General features: G+C 41.5%; 1 protein-coding gene across 25 annotated transcripts in view; it reads left to right on the forward strand.

Moving 5' to 3' along the window:
- FGGY (FGGY carbohydrate kinase domain containing) overlaps positions 1-21,653 on the forward strand; it is a 532,748-nt gene that overhangs the window by 27,881 nt on the left and 483,214 nt on the right. For 20 of the 25 annotated variants that reach the window (XR_015160120.1, XM_086390249.1, XM_086390248.1 and 17 more), the window contains exons 3-4: positions 10,610-10,721; positions 16,568-16,719. Coding sequence is in view for 20 of the 25 variants with exons in the window: in XM_086390231.1 (XP_086246357.1) it covers positions 10,610-10,721; positions 16,568-16,719 (264 nt within the window). In the remaining 5 variants the exon portion in view is untranslated. The remainder of the gene's footprint in view (positions 1-10,609; positions 10,722-16,567; positions 16,720-21,653) is intronic. The other 5 variants (XM_086390250.1, XM_086390244.1, XM_086390246.1 and 2 more) reach the window with 1 other exon arrangement.

Consider the following 21,653-nt stretch of genomic DNA (forward strand, 5'->3'; position numbering starts at 1 on the left):
AGTGCTGCACCCTGAGTCACTGGACTGTCCTGCCTTCCAAGTGGACAAGTGAGGGGAACCTCTCTTGTTCAGAGGGAGCAACATATGCAAAGGCAAGGTGGGCTCTGAGAAAGGAAGAAAGTCGAGCAAGACCAGTGCATCTCTGAGTTGTAGCAGGTAGGCATTTTTCTTGAGGGGCCTTTATTTGCAGTCAGCTTGCTGACTTGGAAAAAAGTGATGCTGGATGAGAATTGTTCCCTTTTAGTTTCGCTTGACTGGTTTTATATCCCAGTAATCAGGAACGACAGAGATGTTTTTGTCTTTTTATTTTTCCAGAGGGAAAAATAAAGACCTGGATTCTGTCTTCTCCCTGTTTCTGGTTTAGTTCCTTAAATATTCATGATGGGCTTGGTAATTTGCAGATGGACAATTCACCATTCTGTCCGTATTGATCAGTCTGTTTAAACTTTCATGAGCTCAGGGCTGCTGTTAGTCCCCCCAGAGAAGAAGGCAGGGAGAGGAGGCTGGGGGTGGGCAGCACTGGAGCATGATATAGGAATAAAAGGGAGGCGTGCCTTTTCTTCTGCCTGTTTAACTTTCTTCCTCCCTCCCCCTCCCAGCCCTTGCCTTGGTGAGAATCCTCTACTCTTTGCCCTTGGGTCTCCTTTGTCCTTCCAACATAGAGTCTTTCTTGCCATTAAGGAAATTGTCAAGAAGAAAATATAATCCCCTGATGAAAAGCTACTTTAAAACAGGTCTGCTCTAAGTACAGCTTGGTTTAATGTTGGATTTTTAATCATCTTGCAGTGGCAGCCACCACATTATCTCTTTGAGCCCCTTCAGCCATGTGAGTGCTCTGGGCATTGTCCTTCTTGAGGCTGTGCTTCTAGAGTAAACCTGGATAACACTATTGGTCTTAGGCCCTTCTTCTCACAAGGGGCATGGCCACGTGGCCATGTGTCAGAAGCCGTGGGATAAGCATGACACGTCTGCTCATAGCTCATCGCTGTGGGGTTGAAGGAGGGAAGCGTGTTTATATTGGAGAAGTAACACACCAGAGAGCACAGATTCTAGAGCTGGACTGCCTGGATTGACATCCCAGTTCCAACATTTATTAGCTTGTCATCTTGAAAAAATTACTTTCGGTTTCTTGCTTGAGTTTCATCATCTGTAAAATGGGAATGATGACTGTACCTATCTGCATTGGGTCGCTGTGAGGATTAAATGAGTTAATGCATACAAAATGTCATAACAGTGCCTGGAAATGAGTAAGCACTGTGATTCCTATGGCAATTGCACTGATAACAGTAACAAAAATGAGTAGATTATGGAGGAGAATGAATTTTTAAGATAGAATGTTGAGAAGTCAGAGTCAGTAAGGGAGGTACCTCATGGGGAATATTCACTCCTTTTCTGGTTAGGGTTCTTTCTATGTGAGATTTTGAGAAGCAATGGTCTGGGGCAAAGGGTGACATAAAATACACCCTGACCTGTCTTGTTCTCAAAAACTTAAGGAGCTCAAGGGCTTGAGAGCCGTTGTATTGTTTCCTTTTCTCTAAGTCGCTCACATTCCCTAAGATGGTTTTCCTGTAGTCAAATTAATAAAAACAACAACAGCAGCAACAGTAATAATAGTTACCACTATTATTAGTAATAGTAATAATAACAGTAATCATTAATAATTAATAGTAATATTAGCAGTAATAGTAATGATGATGGCAACTAACATTTCTTGGGCACTAATTCTGTTCCAGGTATCATGCTGAACACTTTATACCAATCACTCCTTGTTATCTACACAAAAAATCTTTTTTAAAAAATTGAAGTATAGTTGGTTTATAATGTTATGTTAGTTTCACATGTACAGCAAAGCAATTCAGTTATATATATACACACACACACACACACATATGTTCTTTTTCAGACTCTTTCCCCTTATTGGTTAGTACAAAATTATTGAGTATAGTTTCCTGTGCTATAGTGTAGGTCCTTGTTTGTTATTTTATATATAGTGAAAGTGAAGTCACTGAGTTGTGTCTAGCTCTTTGTGACCCCATGGACTGTAGCCCACCAGGCTCCTCTGTCCATGGGATTTTCCAGGCAAGAATACTGGAGTGTGTCGCTATTCCCTTCTCCAGGGGATCTTCCCGACCCAGGGATCAAACCCAAGTCTCCCACATTACAGGCCAACTCTTTACTGTCTGAGCCACCGGGGAAGTAGTGTGTATATATTAATCCCAAACCCCTAATTTATCCCTCCCTCACTTTTTCTTTTGGTAACCATAAGTTTGTTTTCTGTGTTTATAGGGCTATTTCTATTTTGTATCTAAGTACATTTGCATCTTTTTTTTAAGATTCCATGTATAAGCAATAATATACGTGGAATCTTTTGTCCTTTTCTGCCTGGCTTAGTTCACTTAGTAAGACAATCTCTAGGTCCATTTTTATTGGGGCAAATTTTTTTAACTAATATTCCATCGTATATATGAACCACATCTTCTTTATTCATTTCTCTGTTGATGGACATTTAGGTTGCTTCCATGTCTTGAGTTCTGTGTCATCGCTGATTTTAATGGCTTATGTTCCTTTTGGGGGGCTTCCCAGGGGCTCAGTGGTAAAGAATCCACCTGCCAGTGCAGGAGATATGAATTCCATCCCTGGGTCGGGAAGGTCCTCTGAAGGAGGAAATGGCAACCTACTCCAGTATTCTTGCCTGGAAAATCCCATGGACAGAGGAGCTTGGCAGGCTACAGTCCATAGGCTCACCAAAGAGTCAAACATAACTTAGTGACTAAACATTTCTTTTGGAGCCACAAATATTAATCCCCTCAACAAGGCAAGAACATTGCAAGTTTAGTGTATAGTAACAGATTCCATTAGGAAGAAGATGATAAGCTGGAGGTGTCATTTATTCTGCAAATATTTATTGAGCACTACTGTGTGCTATCGGAGAAGGCAATGGCACCCCACTCCAGTACTCTTGCCTGGAAAATCCCATGGACGGAGGAGCTTGGTGGGCTGCAGTCCATGGGATCGCTAAGAGTCGGACACAACTGAGCGACTTCACTTTCACTTTTCACTTTCATGCATTGGAGAAGGAAATGGCAACTCACTCCAGTGTTCTTGCCTGGAGAATCCCAGGGATGGCAGAGCCTGGTGGGCTGCCGTCTGTGGGGTCGCACAGAGTTGGACACGACTGAAGCGACTTAGCAGCAGCAGCAGCAGACTATGTGCTATGCTGTTTGCTAAGAACTGGAGTATGTATGGGAGAGGGGGCTACAACAAGTTCTCTGCCTCTAAGGATGAAATAGTTCAGTTGCATGGGGAAAAAATATCCACAAAGTCAACAAAGTACCATTTTTTTTACCCCCTAAATTGTACCAGCTGTATGAGTAATATATACTTCTAGAGAGAGAGAGCAGAAGGAGGAGTCATACATGTGGGACTGAGGGTGCAATGATGTCACCCTCCTACCATTCATAGAACTGTGTGGTTTGCAAAGCATGTTCCTATCCACTTGATTGTCATAGGAGGTGGGTAGGGGAGGGATTGTTTCTTCCATATTATAGTTGAAAAGAACAGCTGGGATCCAGAGAGTGAAGTGACTTTTCCTAAGTCACCCAGGAAGTGGGTGATAAGCCTGAAGTCAGGTCATATCTCTGGATTCCCTCCGTCTCCAACACCCGATACCTTCATCTTTTGTTTAGATCAGCGCTGGAATGTAACCTCCTCCTAAAATGTCCTTCCCCTCTATGATTGTTCTCCTTCTTGAGCAGGAATGATAATGCTAACCTGACAACTCTTCTATAGCCTCAAACTACTCTTCAGAAAGAATTCATAACATGCCCTCCAGGCCTCGCATGGTTTGGTTTTAGCCTGCTCTTCTGGTTTATCTCATGATCCTCCTTTCAGCTCTGCCTTCCACCTGCATTTTCCTTCTGTCCTGTCTTCACACATGCAGTGCTTCCTCTCTTTCACACATATTCTCTCTTCTTCCTGTACACTCTTCCTGCCTTCAGCCAACAGATTTCACTCCCATACATCCTTAGATCCATAAGGTCCAATATGGCAGTCACTAGCCACATGTCTTTTCATACTGTTCACGGGGTTCTCAGGGAAAGAATACCAAAGTGGTTTGCCATTCCCTTCTCCAGTGGACCACATTTTGTCAGAACTCTTCACCATGACCCGTCCATCTTGGGTGGGTGCCATGGCACTCCAGTAATCCCGCCGTTCCAGTGCCATTACTTTGACAACAAAGGTCCGTCTAGTCAAGGCTATGGTTTTTCCAGTAGTCATGTATGGATGTGAGAGTTGGACTGTAAAGAAAGCTGAGTGCCAAAGAATTGATGCTTTTGAAGTGTGGTGTTGGAGAAGACTCTTGAGAGCCCCTTGGACTGCAAGGAGATCCAACCAGTCCATTCTAAAGGAGACCAATCCTGGGTGTTCATTGGAAGGACTGATGCTGAGGCTGAAATTCCAATACTTTGGCCAGCTGATGGGAAGAGCTGACTCATTTGAAAACACCCTGATGCTGGGAAAAATTGAGGGCAGGCAGAGAAGGGGATGACAGAGGATGAGATGGTTGGAGGGCATCACCAACTCAATGGACATGAGTTTGGGTAGACTCCGGGAGTTGGTGATGGACAGGGAATCCTGGTGTGCTGCAGTCCATGGGGTCACAAAGAGTCAGACACAACTGAGCGACTAAACTGAGCCACATGTCACCATTTACCTTTAGTTAAAATGAAGTGTAGGTCAAAATTCACTTATTGGAAACACTTTTTTTTGCACAGGTTTCTACAGCCTATAGAAACAAGGTCAGCTTGTTTCTACAAGGTCAGCTTCTCAGGTCCTTCGAGTGTTTCCTCAAATCTCACCTTTTTGGCAACTGTCTGCCTTCCCTGACATTCCTGATTCCCGTGACATCACTTTCTAGTATGCTGTATATACACTATTTAATTTTTTCAGTTTATGGCTGTTGTCTGTCCTTACAGTGTAACCTCCAAAAGGGTAAGGAATTAAAAAATTTTTTTTTCCTTTCCCTTGCTTCCCAAATACCTGGAAGAGTGCATAGCATGACCTTAGAAGGGGCTTGATGGTATTGAATATTTGCTAACTAATTGAATGAATGAGTAATTGAATTGTGCAGGCAATGGGGACTGATGGGCCTAAGGGAACTAGGGATTTCATAACCTCATGCACACCCCCAAAGCTGACAAAGGCATTCAAATCAAGATTTAAAATAATACAGTACCAGCCACATGGAACTCTGTTGGAAGCTGAATTCCGTGAGGCCCCAGGCCTTGACCGTTGATTCAGATAGAGCTAAAGATAAAACCAGGTATGCCTCTGACCCTCCAGTTCTCAGTTTGGAAGATTTCTGAGGAACGCTGTCTCCCCACCCAATATGGCAGAGCCTACTGATTTAAAACACATGCAGTATTGAACTGGTTCCCACAGTCAGAACAAAGCGATGCACAATCCCTTCCCCAAATATTTGTTTGCTGCCCCATAGCTACGAGTTGACAGTTGCGAGACATGGACCAGGTTACAGAATGAAGTTGCAGAAATCTCCTTCTCTGGAAATTCTTTAGCAGAGCAATGTGCTTTCTCTCTAGCTGAGGAAATTCCCTTGATGCCAAGTTGCTGGGGTGAGTTTACTAGCCTGCTTTCTTCTTCCATTAATGAGAGTATAAAAAAGAATCCTCAGGTCAGCAGGTCAAAGTCCCGGGGGCCTTCTGGGTAGTGTGACTCTGACAGCCGTCTCTCTGAGATGGTTTAGCTGGGGGTGAGGTGGAGGAGTTGTGGTAGGGGGTCTCAATCATGATAAGCATGATCATAAGGTATTTCCATATAAGGCTGGGCAAATGACAGTGGCTGCCTAACCAAATCAGGTTTAAATGCATGTCACAGTTTTTTCTCCAGTTCTTTGTGATAGGTTTCCCTTTTAGAGATGGAGACGCTGAACCTTTGTTGCTGAAAAGCCATAATTAGAATATAGAACTCTGTAGGTCTTCAGAGGGGATTCATAAAATAGATTGAAGAGAATATTTTTTTTGCTTCTATTGGAAGGTCACCTTCACCACAATTCTTAGGAGGATTCGAGTTTAATCTTTCAATTGTTCATCCTGTGGTTTTTATATGTGATTACATTACACAGAGAGCATGCTATACTTCATACATAAGATTCCATAAACACAATTAATGAAGCATCAAGTGGATTTTTCCATCCTCCACGTTTCCTACAAAGGTTGATCGGTTCCAAAGCACTTTCAAACTAATTGACACTTTTGATCCTTACCTGTCTCTCTGTCAGGAGCCTGAGGCTCGTAAAGGTGATGATATTAGTGCAAGATTACCTGAACTGGGTGTTGGGACCAGAAGCTGGTGCTTTTGATAACCATAGTGTATACTCCTTTCTCCCGCAGAGCTGCCTTTTTGTATTGAGTTTTTTTGCATTTTCTACCTGTTCTCTCCTACTTCCTCTCTTGACTAGAGACCTTTTGTAGGCCTGTGTGGGATGGGCTTGCCTAAGTCAGGCATGTGCTCTCTGGGCACAGAGATCAATAGGGCTGCATGGCAGGTAGAAGTTAGGGCTGGTTTATGCATTGACAGATTGAGGCTCCATGAGTTCAAAGACTGGATGCAATTAATTCACTCATAATGGCAGCTACTTCTTGTGCACTGATGTTGGGCTAATCACACCTTATTTTGCTGAGTTCTCCTAACATCAATAGGAGATATAGTCTAAGTAGTAGCTTTGCATAACCAAGGGAGCTGTTTTTTTTGGCTTCCTAAAGTCACAAGACTAATCAGTGGTGGAGCCAGGTTTCAAGCTCAGATAGTCTGCACCCAACACCATTGATATTAGCCACTACCTAGAGATTTCCAAGCCAACTTGGAAGGACATTCCAGACAGAGTTGGCCATGCTTATAAATGCTGCAGAGACATGATCCAGCAAGACAAGGTGACTGGAAGGACTGAAATTGTGTAACCTGCATTGAATCATGTAGCCAGAGTGACAGAGCTAGGATTTGAAACCAGGTCTTTGTAGCTCTTTGTCATGAATTTATATGTTCCTCATGCTCTTCAATGGCAACCCACTCCAGTACTCTTGCCTGGCAAATCCCATGGCCAGAGAAGCCTGGTGGGCTGCAGTCCATGGGGTCGCTAGGAGTCAGACACGACTGAGCGACTTCACTTTCACTTTTCACTTTCATGCAGTGGAGAAGGCAATGGCAACCCACTCCAGTGTTCTTGCCTGGAGAATCCCAGGGACTGGGGAGCCTGGTGGGCTGCCATCTTTGGGGTCACACAGAGTTGGACACGACTGAAGTGACTTAGCAGCAGCAGCAGCATGCTCTTCATTGGTAGGACTGATGTTGAAGCTGAAACTCCAACACTTTGGCCACCTGATGCGAAGAGCTGACTCATTTGAAAAGACCCTGATGCTGGGAGGGATTGGGGGCAGGGGGAGAAGGGGACGACAGAGGATGAGATGGTTGGATGGCATCACTGACTCAGTGGACATGGGTTTGGGTGGACTCTGGGAGTTGGTGATGGACAGGGAGGCCTGGCATGCTGCGGTTCATGGGGTCGCAAAGAGTCGGACATGACTGAGTGACTGAACTGAACAGGCTGTTCTAACTCTAGATGGATCAATGTAGTAAAGATTTACAGGGCGTTTACCTGGTATTGTGGAGCAAAGACATTGCCTGGAGTCACAGGGGGGTTCACTGGCAGTGTTCTTCTGAGGACACATGCCCTGTCTGCAGGATAAGTCTCTTGGGCAGGCAGGCAGTGTGGTGGAGTAGGAAGAACATAGCCATTGATGGGTTCTGAAACAGGATTAAGTTCAAGTTCTCGGTCTCTGGGATGTGCTTGCTCTTCCCTTCTTTCCCTAGTCTTCTACTTACTCTTTTTATGAAATGAAAATACTAAATGTTCCCTCAGTAGGCTTTGTAAGGATTCAGTAAGGTGATGCTTGTAGAGTACCTGGCACACAGTAAGTGCTCAATACGTGATGACATTTTATTATTTGTTGTTAGTATTTGAAAAAAAATTAATTCTTTTCCTTGTTGAAAATATGTAATAGTTGTGTGTAGCTCTTATTTGAGGAACACATTCAAAGTAAGAAATAGAGTCCTAAATGACAAGTCTGGCATTCTATAACAGGGGAAAAGAAGAATTGTACAGTTTATCTCTTTAAATTTATTTTTAATTTTGTTTTTTTACTTTTTTAATGATGATGGACACTTTTGAATTGATTTTTGTGGGGTTTAAAAGATTATTATCTGTTTTAAGTTTCCAGAAAATGTTAATGAATATAATCACTTGTGCTTTTTCACAAAAGGAAACTGTGGAAACAAAAATAAAAAAAATAGAATTAATAAATGTGTTATTCTACAACTTAAAAAATTACATGACAAAGTGAAAAATCTCCCATCTCCTCCAGCTGTCGTTTCTGCTCTCAGAGGCACCCATTAGTAACAGTTGTATATGCTTTTTCTTTTTTTTACCTTGTTAATGTACCATGGGTATATTTCCATTTTTTGCATTTTATAGCTCAGTTTTTTCAAAAATATTTAACAGCTTCAGGTATAATTTACATACCATAAAAGCATCAATTTAAATGTATAATTCAATGATTTTATTAAATTTATACCTTTGTATAATCATCACCATAATTAAACTTTAGAACATTTCTTTCTAAGTGAAAGTCGCTCAGTTGTGTCCATCTCTTTGCTACCCCATGGACTGTACAGTCCATGGAATTCTCCAGGCCAGAATACTGGAGTGGGTAGCTGAACCTTCTCCAGGGGTTCTTCCCAACCCAGAGATCAAACCCAGGTCTCCCACATTGAAGGCACATTCTTTACCAGCTGAGCCACAAGGGAAGCCCAAGAATACTGGTGTGGGTGGCCTATTCCTTCTCCAGCAGATCTTCCCAATCCAGGAATTGAACCAGGGTCTCCTGCATTGCAGGCAGATTCTTTACCAACTGAGCTATCAGGGAAGCCCACAATGTTTCTGTTAAACCCCCAAAGTTCCCTTATGCCTGTTTGTAGTCAGTCCTCAGCCCTAGATAGATAATTTTTTCTGTCTTTATAGTTATTCTTTTCTAGAAAGTTTACATAAATGGAATCATGCAACATATCTTCTTTTGTGTCTGACTTTTTTCACTTAGAATAATGTTTTTAAGGTTAATTCATGTGGTTACACATATCATTGTATGGATATACCATACTTGGTTTCACCATTTGGTTAAACCATGATGAATATTTGATTTGTTCCCAGTTTTAGGGTATTTTGAATATTGCTGCTGTGAATATTCACATACAAGTCTTTATGTTGACATAAGTTTTTATTTTTCCTGCTTGGATACCAAGGAGTGAAACTGCTGGATTGTGTGATAAATTTTATTGCACTTCATGAAATAGCTGCATTGTTTATCTTCTTGTTATTGAGTTATAAGTGTTCTTTATATATTTCACATATGTCTATTATCAGATGTATGAATTGCAAATATTTTCTTCTAGTATTTAGTTTATCTTTTCACTATCTTGTTGTTTCTTTTAAAGAGCAAAATTTAAAAATTTTAATGAAGTCAAATTTATTATTTTTTTCTTTTATGAGTCTTGCTTTTTAATAAATCTTTGTCTAGCCCATGTCATAAAGGTTTTCTCTGTAAGTGTTATAGTCTTAATTCTTAACATTTGGGGATATGATACATTTTAGAGTTAATGTTTATGTATGGTATAAGATAAAGTCTAAAAGTGTGGGGTTTTTTTGTATATGTTTTGTGGAAATGTTTTAGGTACAGTTTTATTTTTCAAGAAAGATTACTTCTCAGTTTCTTATGTGACTTTGGTTAAGTTTTATTCCACTCAAATAGTTGTTTTTGATGATTTTGTCCCGTTTTATGCTTTTATTTTGCTAAGCAGATTTGCCAACTTCTTCATACTACCAAACCCAGAATATGCTTCTCTACTTTTTTTTAATGGTGTAGAAAATTCTATTTTATAGGTTTATTTAATAAAGTAGTTTTTACTGATTTTTATATTCATAAACAGTTAACCTTGGTTTATATAATATTTTACTTACTTATGCTAATAATTCATTAAGATAGTTTCCTAGAAGTGGATTTCTGGGTCAAAAGTTATATATGTTTTTAATTTTAATAAACACTATACTATATTCTTCAGAATCTGTACTAAATTATCACATTGTTAGAATGTAAAGAAGGCCCACTTCTCCCTATCTTGCCACTATTAATACTATATATTTTTAATTCTTAGATTTTTGCCAATAAACAAGATGAAGAGTGGAGTATTTTTATTTGCATTTATTTAATTTTAGTGGAGTTAGGAATTGTTTTATATACTCTTTATATACTCTTTGTTTCTTTTATGAAGTGACTTCTCATGTCCTTTGCTTAATTTCCAATTAGATTGGTTGTCTTTTTCAAAATTAATGTATAGAATATTCTGATATTTTAGTGATATTGAGTTTTTATCTGTGTTTTGTTGTAAGTACTTTATTCATTTCCTTCTAGTCATAACTGTTGTAAGTCTTTTAGAAGCCTGTTTTGTAATTCATGTTTTCGTTTATTTGTTTTTAAAACAGAAAGTTGTACAAGGGGTCAATTTACACCAAATTCGAGGGCTTGGGTTTGATGCCACATGTTCTCTGGTTGTTTTGGATAAGCAGTTTCGTCCTTTGCCAGTCAATCATGAAGGTAGGACCGTTTCTGTCTCTTTTTGTGGTAGTGGGAGACTGGCTGGGGCCCAGGGGGAGCGTGACCCCAGGTGTCTGTTATCGCCATGAGTGAGATTCACGAGTGGAGCATGGAGACCAGAGATCATGTCCCCAGAGGTTAAGAGCTTGGACAGCAGTTAGTAGGAGAGGGGTGACATTAGGGTTAGGTGGATTAGGAAGAGACTCTGCTCCCTAGGGCACAAGAGCAGCAGCAGAAAGTTTGATGTTAGCTCAGAGTGAGTAGCCTTGAAACAGGTAAGTGGTCTGGGCCTTTCCAAGGAAGCAGTCTGCAGTTGCTTGTGCATATGTATTTCACCACCACGTTCATTTGAGTGGATGAGTCAAGTTAATTTAAAGGAAATAGAATAAGATAGGTAGAACCATATATCACACAGAAGCTGGAAACAAATGTTCTCTGTTTTCAATAGTCAGACCAAAGATGTTCCCATTGAATGATGTTGTTCTAACAGACACTCTTGAGTACTATAATGAGCTGTTTCAAATGTTTAAATGCCACCTGCACCTGCCATCAGAAAATTTTCATGGATGAGTATGTGCCCTTTTGGGATACTTTAGCCAATAGTGCTAGCACGGAAGTTGCAACCCCAGAAGTCAGGTAGGTAATGGAAGTGAGTAAAGTGGGCCAAATTTGAGAAAAATAACAGCGCATGTGCAGAGATAAATTTCAACTGATGTTTATCCTTTCAACGGGTGGCATACATTTGGGAGTGGTGGAGACTATGGTGCATTGGAAATTGCATGCTGCATCTCAAGGAGTGTGGCTCTCTGCATTTTCAGTTGGCTGTTACCAGCATAGGCACCACAGCATGCTTTGGGCTGTGTTAAGAAATCCTTAGTAGTGGACACTGCTGTAGTAGCACCTTTCTTAAATGGTGGCTGTAGACACTGGGGCACTCTGAGACATTCTGAAATTGGAGTCAGACAGTTTCAGATCTTAACCCTGCTACTGCTGAGCTGTGATACCTTGAGTGAATCACTTAACCTCCGCGTGACTTGGTTTCATCTCTGAAAGACTTGGAATAATGAAACAGCACTTTGCTGTGAGAATTAAGTGAGAGACTGATACCTGATTGTTTAGAAAACTTTCTTCCATCCGATTATGAATTCTTTAACTTAGGAGAATGTGTTCCACTCATTCCTATGGACCTGATGCATGGAACAGTGATATCTATAAATGACATGCCCTGAAGAAGTATGCAAATGGACGAATGATTAGCACAAGTAGTAATGGTGACCATCTTTTACACACACACATTTTTTCTAATTATGTCACATTTACTAGCACAGCTTGTGTGCCAATCCCTGTCTTATTAAGTGTTAAGGCTTCAAAGATGAATACAAGTGGCCAACCACTGGCTTGGTTGGCATTGTTCTGGTCCAGGAGTGGTCCCGGTCTGGACCACTTCAGAGAGCAGAGACCCAAAGGATGGGACCGAACCTGCGCACTCAGCTCAGCAGCAGCAAGCCCTCTCCAGCCACGGAGCAGGCCGCGTGGGGAGGCTGCCAGGGCTGCTTTTAGGATGGCTTTAAGGAGCGGTCAGGTGATGTTCTGTCAGGGATGTTGTATGAGGAATTCTCATTTTGTATGGGGCTTTAGATGCTAAGAGCCCTAAGTTCCAAGGACTCTATGCCTCTAATCTGCTAAAATACAGGGTTTTAAATCTGGTTGCATGTTAGAATCAACTGGAGATCTTTTTAAGATTATCAGTTCATGAGCCTTACCCAGGGTTGTTTTTATTCACTTGGCTTGGGTAAACTTAGGCTATCCGTGTTTTTATAGTCTTCTCAATAATTCTAGTATTTGGAGAATCACTGGGTACAGATGAATGAACAGCTAAAATATTAGGAACAAGAACATTTGAAATGGAGGAAGAAGAGTTCTTTGTTAAATCTGCTTATACAAGCACCCTCAGATACCATCTTTTCTTCTCAGTGTAGGTAGAATTGCTTCCTATTAACAATTAAAAGGGTATGTAGGAAGCTACCCTAATTATGTGTTGAAAATATTGGGTAATTAGGTTGCAACCTATTAAAGAAAAGAGTAGCCAGGTTGCAGCCATAATTATAAGTGTTGAAAAAAATTGTATTCCACCTAAAAGGTTAAAATGTACCCATTCATCAAATGCACCCAGCTGCAGGTTCCCCTTACCAGTTTCTTGCCTTTCAGCAGGTTCTTTTAAGGTTAGATTTTATATGCAGTGGATTAGCCTGTGTTGGAAAGTGAAATTCAGATTTTAAGGATGAATTAAAGGGTCTTTAATGACTTCTCCTTACCTGGCAATGACCCATTCTTGATTGGTCAATTGGAGTAATTGTGGAGTGGGATCAAAAAATTAGCTATCACTGTTAAAACCGAGGGTTTCTGAGGTGGTGCGAGTGGTAACGAATCCACCTGCCAATGCAGGAGACACAAGAAATGCAGGTTCAGTCCTGGGTTGGGAAAATCCCCTGACATAGGAAATGGCGACCCAATCCAGTATTCTTGCCTGGAAAATTCCACGGACAGAGGAGCCTGGCGAGCTACAGTCCTTGGGGCCACCAAGCGTCGGACATGACTGAGCACACACAGACATTAAAACAAAACCCCCAAGACTGGCAAAATTTACCATCTTTAGATGGTAACCAAAAAAACGAGAAAAATTCTCAAGTAAGCTAAGTATAATAGTTTAAGGACACTGACCTGTGTGATAAAGTCGTCTCATTGTTTGGTTTCTCTTCCTTTGAAGGTCAGATTAGCTCTGGGTTGGGCCATGGTGACATTGCTCTGTGCTTCCTACCTCTACAGCCTGCCTGGCTCAGACCATAACTCTGGGTCAGTCATTCCAGCCACAGGAGCTCTTGGGAGGGAGAGCAATTGAGGCTGATAATTTAGGGTCAGGGAGGAAGTTACTACCTAGGCCAACTCTGCAACAGAAACCTCATGTTTAGATGGTTTTCTGATCTAGTCATTTCCTTCAAGTATCCCTGGAACACCTCCTGTGAGGCATTCACAGTATTAATTGAATGAGTACAGGGATGAATAATCTGCCCAAGGGTAAACTGACTATGTAACCCTAATTCTTCTCTATTAGATTGCTTCCAATTGTATTAAATATGATGCTGTCTTGGGTCTGTGCTCTGTTGGTCTCACATGCTGTTTCTGTTGTGTGATCCCTTTTCCCTCACTCTTTCTTCACCTGCCTACCCAGTGACCAGTCACTTTCAGAATTAACCAAAAACTTTCCCGCCTAGCGGAAGCCCCCTGTGCAGCCTCAGGTTTCACTAACTGGGGGCTTCTCTGTGCCCCTCCTCTTATGTGTACCATGTCCAGGTCTTCTGTCCTGGCAGTCATTACTACATACAGTTTTGTCCACTTACCCACCTGCTCCACAAGGGCAGGGTCTATGGCACATTCTTCTTGGTATCTTAGCACCCAGCACTGTGTCTGGCATGTAGCAAATGGTTAATAAAAGATGAAGTGAACTTTCAGTGGAGTCATTTGTTTGTATTTTTCTACAAGCACTGGAAAGATCACCTTCCATGTTGTTGTCTATAATGAACATTATTAGTTAATAATCATAATAAATAGAGTAAAGTAGTTGATTCTGCACAGTCTTCATTATGTCATTCTGAGAGCCTCTTCATGTAGAGCAGTGGTAGCTGATCAGTTGGTCTTTACAGGTAATAGTTTAGCAACAGGTGTTTTTGTCTTGAAGCAGCTGCAAATACATTCTACACAATATTGAAGATACCGTCCACGGTATCAGAATACTGATACTGTCCTTTCTAACACCCACACACGTGTGTGTGTGTGTGTGTATGCATGATGTGTGTTCACACACCCACCTTCTGATTCTGTGATGGTTCTTGAATAGGACCTGGACATTAGTATTTTTTAAAGCTATCCCGGGAGATTATAATGTGCAACTAGGGTTGAGAACCAGAGCTGTAAGTGGTTTTGTTATATAGTAGAATCCACTCAGCCCTTTATATAAAATCTTAGATGTGCTTATGGAAGGTTTCATGTACTTTCTTTTATTTTCAATGTGTTAATGTTGTTTGAGGAGCTTTTTGGGACCTGAAATCTCTCTGGTCAGGCAAATCAGTGATTGAGGCCCTGGCTTATTTCAAAGATGACCTAATTTAGTATTTTCTCAGGTTGACTTTTTTTGTTATGTTTTAAAAATTCTTTTTCAAATATATGGAAGAGTAAGGAAAATAAGATAACAGCCTCCTATGTATGTATGAAGATAAACAGATGAAGTTTTATCACATTTGCCACAATTCTTTTTTTTTTTTAAGAAAAAACCACTTTAGTCCATGCCCTCCTCCTCTCCTCTGTCAGCAGGTGATGGTTCTGCTGTAATTGGTGTTCACAAACACTTTTCTTCTGTGCTTTTATCACATGTGTGTATACGCACAACAACAAACAATATATATTGTGTTTAAAAATACCCCAACTGGTGTAGCTCAAGTTTAAACTTGTTTTACTAATTTATTTATCCATTCTCTGCACAGATCTACTTTCAAAACACATTTGTGCTTTTCCCAGCTATGAGAGAGCAGGCAGGTCTTCAAGCTTGAAGGCAGTTTGTCATTGAAAATGACCTAGATCTCAGAGTTGTTTTTAAGATTAAATAAGATAATGTATATAAAATGTTTAGCACAGGGCTGCACACACACACACACACAGAGCTTTATCAATATTTGTTATTAGCAAAAATTATATAATAGCTGCAGTTATTTTGCCAATAAATAAAATAACGCGTGAACTCAGTTCCTCTGGAGTCCTTTTTCTCTCTCCTGTTTATAATCTGCCAGGCATATTCATTGCTGTTCTCTGCATTTTGCCATTGGAGGAAGCAGAGGGCTGTGAAGAGTAGTGACTTGCCCGTCACTGCAGTATGAATTAACAAGGCTGGGGGAGGGCCAGCGGAGCAACTAGTTCCTCTATGGGCTGCAGGGTGTCAGAAGCAGGAGGCGAGGGGCACTGGCCATGCTCCTTTTCCAGCTGGTTTCACATTCTGCTTCCTATGAAACATTCCTCTCGAGGGTCTGCTATGCAACAAGTATGTGCCATATCTTTATGCACATTATCTTTTGTTCAATGAGTGAAAAAAATCTCAGTTAATCCATCTAGGCCTGGTTATCCCCATTTTATAGAGAAGAACACTCAGGCTGAGAAAAATTCCCCAACTTTTTCAGTATCTCTGTACTGAAAGAGCGTTCCTCGTTAGGTCTGCTTGGTTCCCCAAATGGAAAAAAAATATTCCAGTGTTTTCCACTCCACAAAACCAACCAAGTGAGGAAAAAGCACTTAAATTAACTAATTTTAATTAAAGTGACTAGAGGCAGTGAGACTATAAGCAGATAATAGCCATTATGTAGATGCATATGATAATTATACCTGAAATTATATGTCCTGATTTCCAGGAGGCATACCTTAAAAAACTGAAGTATCATTTAGGCTTATTTCATTGCTTCTTTGCTTGAGTATATGTCCAGAAAAGTTTTTCTTAGATATAAGGGATAGGAGAGGGGAAAAGTTGAGAGAATGAATGGCAATACTGTATAATTAATCAGTGAATCTTGACTAGGATTTTGTGTAGACATTTAACCTTGAAACTATATTCAAAGAGTACATCTTTTGAAGGGAGATCCGAGGTTCGGGTGGGATGTACTAGTCGGTGCTGGTGGTGTTCCCTGTTGATGTGTGAAACTATAGAAGCGATTGTGAAGATTTCTGCCCTTGGGAATCCACAAACAGCCCCTTGAATTAGAATGACAAGGATGTGCCTGTGTCCTCACTTTCCTTGTTTTTGCTAGGGGATTCCCATCGAAACATCATCATGTGGCTGGATCACCGGGCGGTCAGTCAGGTCCACCGGATCAACGAGACCAAGCACAGCGTCCTGCAGTACGTTGGGGGTGTAATGTCTGTGGAGATGCAGGCCCCGAAACTTCTGTGGCTAAAAGAGGTGAGTGCACAGGCTTGGGGAGAGATTGCTCATAATAGCAGAGGATTCCTTCCAGGGAATCTATCCGTACCAGGCACCCTGCTCGAGTCTGCTGTGTTGGATTTTTCCAGCAACTCCCAGAAGGTTGATCCCATTTTATTGATTCAGTAGCAGTTAAGTCATTCTGCGTAACTCATGCAAGGCACCGTGATAAGTATTTGACAGAGATTATCTCTTTGAATCCTAACAGCAACCCTATAAAGTAGGTTTTTTTTTCTTTTTTTGTGTGTGTTTTGTAAAAACTAAAGCTAATAGAGATTCATCAGCTCACCCTAAGCAACTTAATCTTAGCAGCAACCCTCTAGTTTTCTTTTTCTTCTTTATGTGTTTTGTAAAAGCTAAAACTAATAGAGATTTGTCAGCTCACTCTAAGTGACTCAGAAGCATGCAACAGAGCCAGAATCTGAACCTAAAACTGACTCTGAAATTGATTTTTCATAACATCCACTGCTCTACTGCAGTTCACAGAGGTTAATTACCATTCCGGTTAGAAAGTGGCAGAGCTGGGATTCAAGTCCTGATTTTCTAACGGGAACATTCTCTGCATACTTTTAGCCCCCAATGATTAATGTTTGACCTTGGTGGCATTTTATGGAATGCCTTTCTCATCTCACCTGAACCTGAGTTTCCATGTCCTTGTGTGATAAGGTGATCTCTGGACAAAGCACTTGCAGGTGGTTCCCATTTCCAGATGTTAGGATCATTTATGAAGTGCGGAGAATGGTGATGTCAACTTAATGGTTCCTGGTAGATATGGATGCATGAGAAAGTTCAGGTCCTCTGGGATCTGTAAGGACTTGAAAACCCCTAGTGCTCTGGTGAGAAGAGAATTCATCTAAGGATAAGGCCTAACATGATTCATTTACTGGCTCTGGTGGGTTGATTCTTCAATTACTCAAACGTGGGATTGGGGGAGTCTCAGGGTACTGAGAAGGTGTCCTTGGATTGCCACCATGGGACAGAGAGAGATGAGCAAAAAGGATATTGATAATTAAGGCAGGCTTGGGTTGTTACTTGTTTAGTATATTGAGCTATTTTGTAAGTTTGAATTTGCAGAAAGATGTATGTATTTGCTAGGAGTTTGAAAATACAGTGTTTTAGGAGTTGGGGTTTCAGGATCCTAATTCTGACTCTACTAGCATCACACTGTATTTGTCATCCCAGGCTTCACTTTTTCCATCTAGAAAGTGAGTGAGTTGAATTGGGTCACTTTGAAAACTGGATACCAAAATATCCTGAAATACAAATCAGATTACTAAACTGCCCTGCACTGCCCCCACACTCTATTCTGTGTTTGATAGGTTTTAATTGATTTCGTTCTAGCAACCTCTGACTGCTTGATGGCATGAGAAACTGAGGCTGAGAGAGAGGGTTATATGACTTTCCCAAACAGATGATAGAGCCAGAATGTAAACTGGTGTCTCCTGGTCTCTAAATCCCAGCTCATTCCATTTGTCATGCAGTGCTGAAACCCTCTTTAAAGTTGCTTGTCCAGGAAGTACCAGTAACAGGGGTGGTAGTGGTCTTTAAGCCAGCCTAAACATGGTTGCTGCTTCTGCTGCTGCTAAGTCGCTTCAGTCGTGTCCAACTCTGTGTGACCCCATAGATGGCAGCCCGCCAGGCTCCCCCATCACTGGGATTCTCCAGGCGAGAACACTGGAGTGGGTTGCCGTTTCCTTCTCCAATTCAGGAAAGTGAAAAGTGAAAGTGAAGTTGCTCAGTCGTGTCCGACTCTTCGCCACCCCATGGACTGCAGCCTACCAGGCTCCTCCGTCCATGGGATTTTCCAAGCAAGAGTACTGGAGTGGGTTGCCATTGCTTTCTCCGCCTAAACATGGTACAAAAGAACAAATGGGTTGGCCATGTCACCCTTGTTAGCCATAGGTGAGGAAGAGCCATTCTAAATTAGGTGAGAAGAATGGGACAGGTGGTCATTGGTGCAGTACCAGCACCTTCCTGAGCACCTGGTTTGTAGCCAGCTTAGTGTTTTGTATCCCAGGAGATCTTAATATACATCCAGTTATAAGCTTGTCTGGATATTTACCTATGTGCTTGAGATCAAAGTAAGCTAAATAAAACCCACAGAAAATAATTAATATCTAGATTGCCTGGCTGTGTTTATGACCTAAGACTGACCATCCATCTGTCCATTCATTTAGTCGATTCCATTTCAGAATTTTCTGAGTAAGGCTCTAAACCGTGCCTCACTGTGTATTCAACTACCTGAACATTGAGCTTCAAACCTGTGTTTCAGATTTTTTTTAATTGATTTTTATTTTTTGGTAAGCATACCCAGGAATCCTTGCTGAGAATTCCTTTGGTTTTACTGTGTTTGCAAATTCAAAATCAAAACAACTTCTAAAGAAATCAGTTTTCGCATCTTCTCCTTAAAGCGTGCCAGTGGCTTTATAGCTTCTCAAACTTTAATGTAAATGAATCACCTGGAGATCTTACTGAACTGTGGATTCTGACTTAGTAACCCTGAGATGGGACCTGAAAATTTGGGTTTCTAACAAGCTCCCAGGTGGTGCTGATGTTCCTGCCTGCAGATTCACAAAACCACTTTTGGTTCTAAAGGCTTTTCTACCCTTATATCCTGAAAAGTATCCGTGTATGGAGAAGTGGGAAGCAGTTCCTTCTTTTTAGTGGGCCTATGGGGAACTGAGACATAGGAAAGTACTGCTTCCCAGATGGCACTAGTGGTAAAGAACCCACCTGCCAATGCAAGAGATGTAAGAGACACAGGTTTGATCCCTGGGTCTGGAAGATCCCCTGGAGGAGGGCATGGTAACCCACTCCACTATTCTTGCCTGGAGAAATCCCATGGACAGAGGAGCCTGGCGGGCTCTAGTCCATAGGATCGCGAAGAGTTGTACACAACTGAAGCGACTTAGCATACATGCATACACATAGCTTCACTAACTGTCCAACAGCACATTCAACATCAGAACATGAGACTATGCAAGTTCACAGGGCTGCTAGGTGGTTATTCTTCATTCATTCCTTAGTTTGTCAAATCTTACTTGTGGTCCTGCCGTCAGCTGGCAGTATGGTAGGCACTGGGGGCATGGGTACAAGGAGGACTCAGCCTTACCCTCGAGGGGCACAGTGTCCAGTGGGAACAGTGGTGGGGAAGCATAAGGAGGATAGAAGCATGGACCCAGAGCCAGCAGAACATGCACTGAGCACTGTGATTCAGGAATATGAAAAGTGCTTTTGGGGAAAATAATTTGCTTCCTGGACAAGGTACTTGAGATGAGCCTCAAGATATGACTGGAGGTTTTGCCTAGTAGAGAATAAAGGAAGGATATTCTAGAGAGACTGTTTTTTTGTTATTGTAAGGTACATAGGCCCCAGGACAGGAGCCTGGGATGCTTCCCTGAGAGTAGTAGGAAATGAGACCAGGTAAGTAGCCTGGGCTTGATTTGTTAAGAGCCTGTTTGGTGAGAGAAATTAAGGATGGTTGTTAGCCAAGAGAGGAAATATCCTAGATACCTTGGGCAGGGTGAAAAGATTGGACTAGGAGTAAGAAAATGTGTGTGTGGTGGGGAGTAAGAGCCAGTTATCTTTTTTTTTTTTTAATTTATTTATTTGTTGCCCATGCCACATAGCTTGTGGGAGCTTAGTTCTTTACAGAAATCGAAACCAGGCCCCAGCAGTGAACGTGCCAAGTCCTAACCACTGGACCACCAGGGAATTCCCCAAGAATCAGTTTTCTTATTTTTCTGATTATAGCACTTTATTGGCCTTGCTTTGCTCTTAGGATAAGCTCCAAAATTTGTAATCTGGCTCAGAAGATGGTGTAGGATATCATTTTCACCTCCCCCCTGCTGCTTACTGTGTGTCCCTCACTTTGCTGTCTCCGGTCCATCCATAGGGATCCATCCACTCAGAGTGCCTCAGTCACTCCAGGTCTTTGCCATCTCAGAGTCTTTGACTAGGGGTTGGCCAACTATGGCCATGGGCCGAATCTGGCCTGCTGCCTACTTTTGGGTGTCCTGGGAGCTGAGAATGGCTTTTACCTTTTCAAATGTTGAATAAGAATTTAAAGAAGAGTCATGTTTTGTGACTGGTGAAAATGAGATGAAATTAAGACTTTGGTGGCCGTAAAGTTTTACTGGCAGCCAGCCACATTATTTGTTTATGGACTGTCTGAGGTACTTTTGTACTTCAGCAGTAGATCTGCATATTTGAGATGGAGATTGCATTTCCTGCAAAGCTGAAAATGTTTACTCTCTTAAATCATTATAGAAAATGTTTGCTGATCTCTGGTCTTAAATGACGCTGGGCCTTCTGATTGAATATTCTTCCCTCTACTCACCATTGATTCTAACTCATCATGTAAATCTCAGTTTTACTGTCACATATTTAAAGAAGCCTTTTCTGACTTTCAAGTAAATCAGAGGTCTTTTGTCATTTTACTCTTTTTTAAAACATTAATTGATTTATTTTTGGCTGAGCTGGGTCTTGGTTGCTTCGTGCAGGCTTTCTCTAGTTGCAATATTCGGGTTTCTCATTGCCTCTTCTATTGTTGTGGAGCATGGGCTCTAGAGCACGTGGGCTTCAGTAGCTGTGGTACTTGGGCTTAGCTGCCTCGAGGCATGTGGGATCTTCCCAGACTGAGGTTCAAACCCATGTCTCCTGCATTGGCAGGTGGATTCTTAACCACTGGACCACCAGGGAAGCCCTGTCATTTTACTCTTAATTTTATTTCATTATATCTTTCATAAATTGTAATGGCATGTCCATTTGTGTAACGACTTGTATAAAGCTCACCCCTTCCAACCATTGTAATCCACAGGAAGATGGAGGTGATGTCCATTTTGTTCCTTGCTGTGTCCCTATACTTAATCAAATGCCTGGCACATAATGGGTACTCAATAAATATTTTTTGA

This window comes from Bos grunniens, chromosome 3 (assembly GCF_055505025.1).
Source record: "Bos grunniens cultivar Pamir isolate PY7600 chromosome 3, Bosgru_T2T1.0, whole genome shotgun sequence".
In the NCBI taxonomy this organism is placed as follows: domain Eukaryota; kingdom Metazoa; phylum Chordata; class Mammalia; order Artiodactyla; family Bovidae; genus Bos; species Bos grunniens.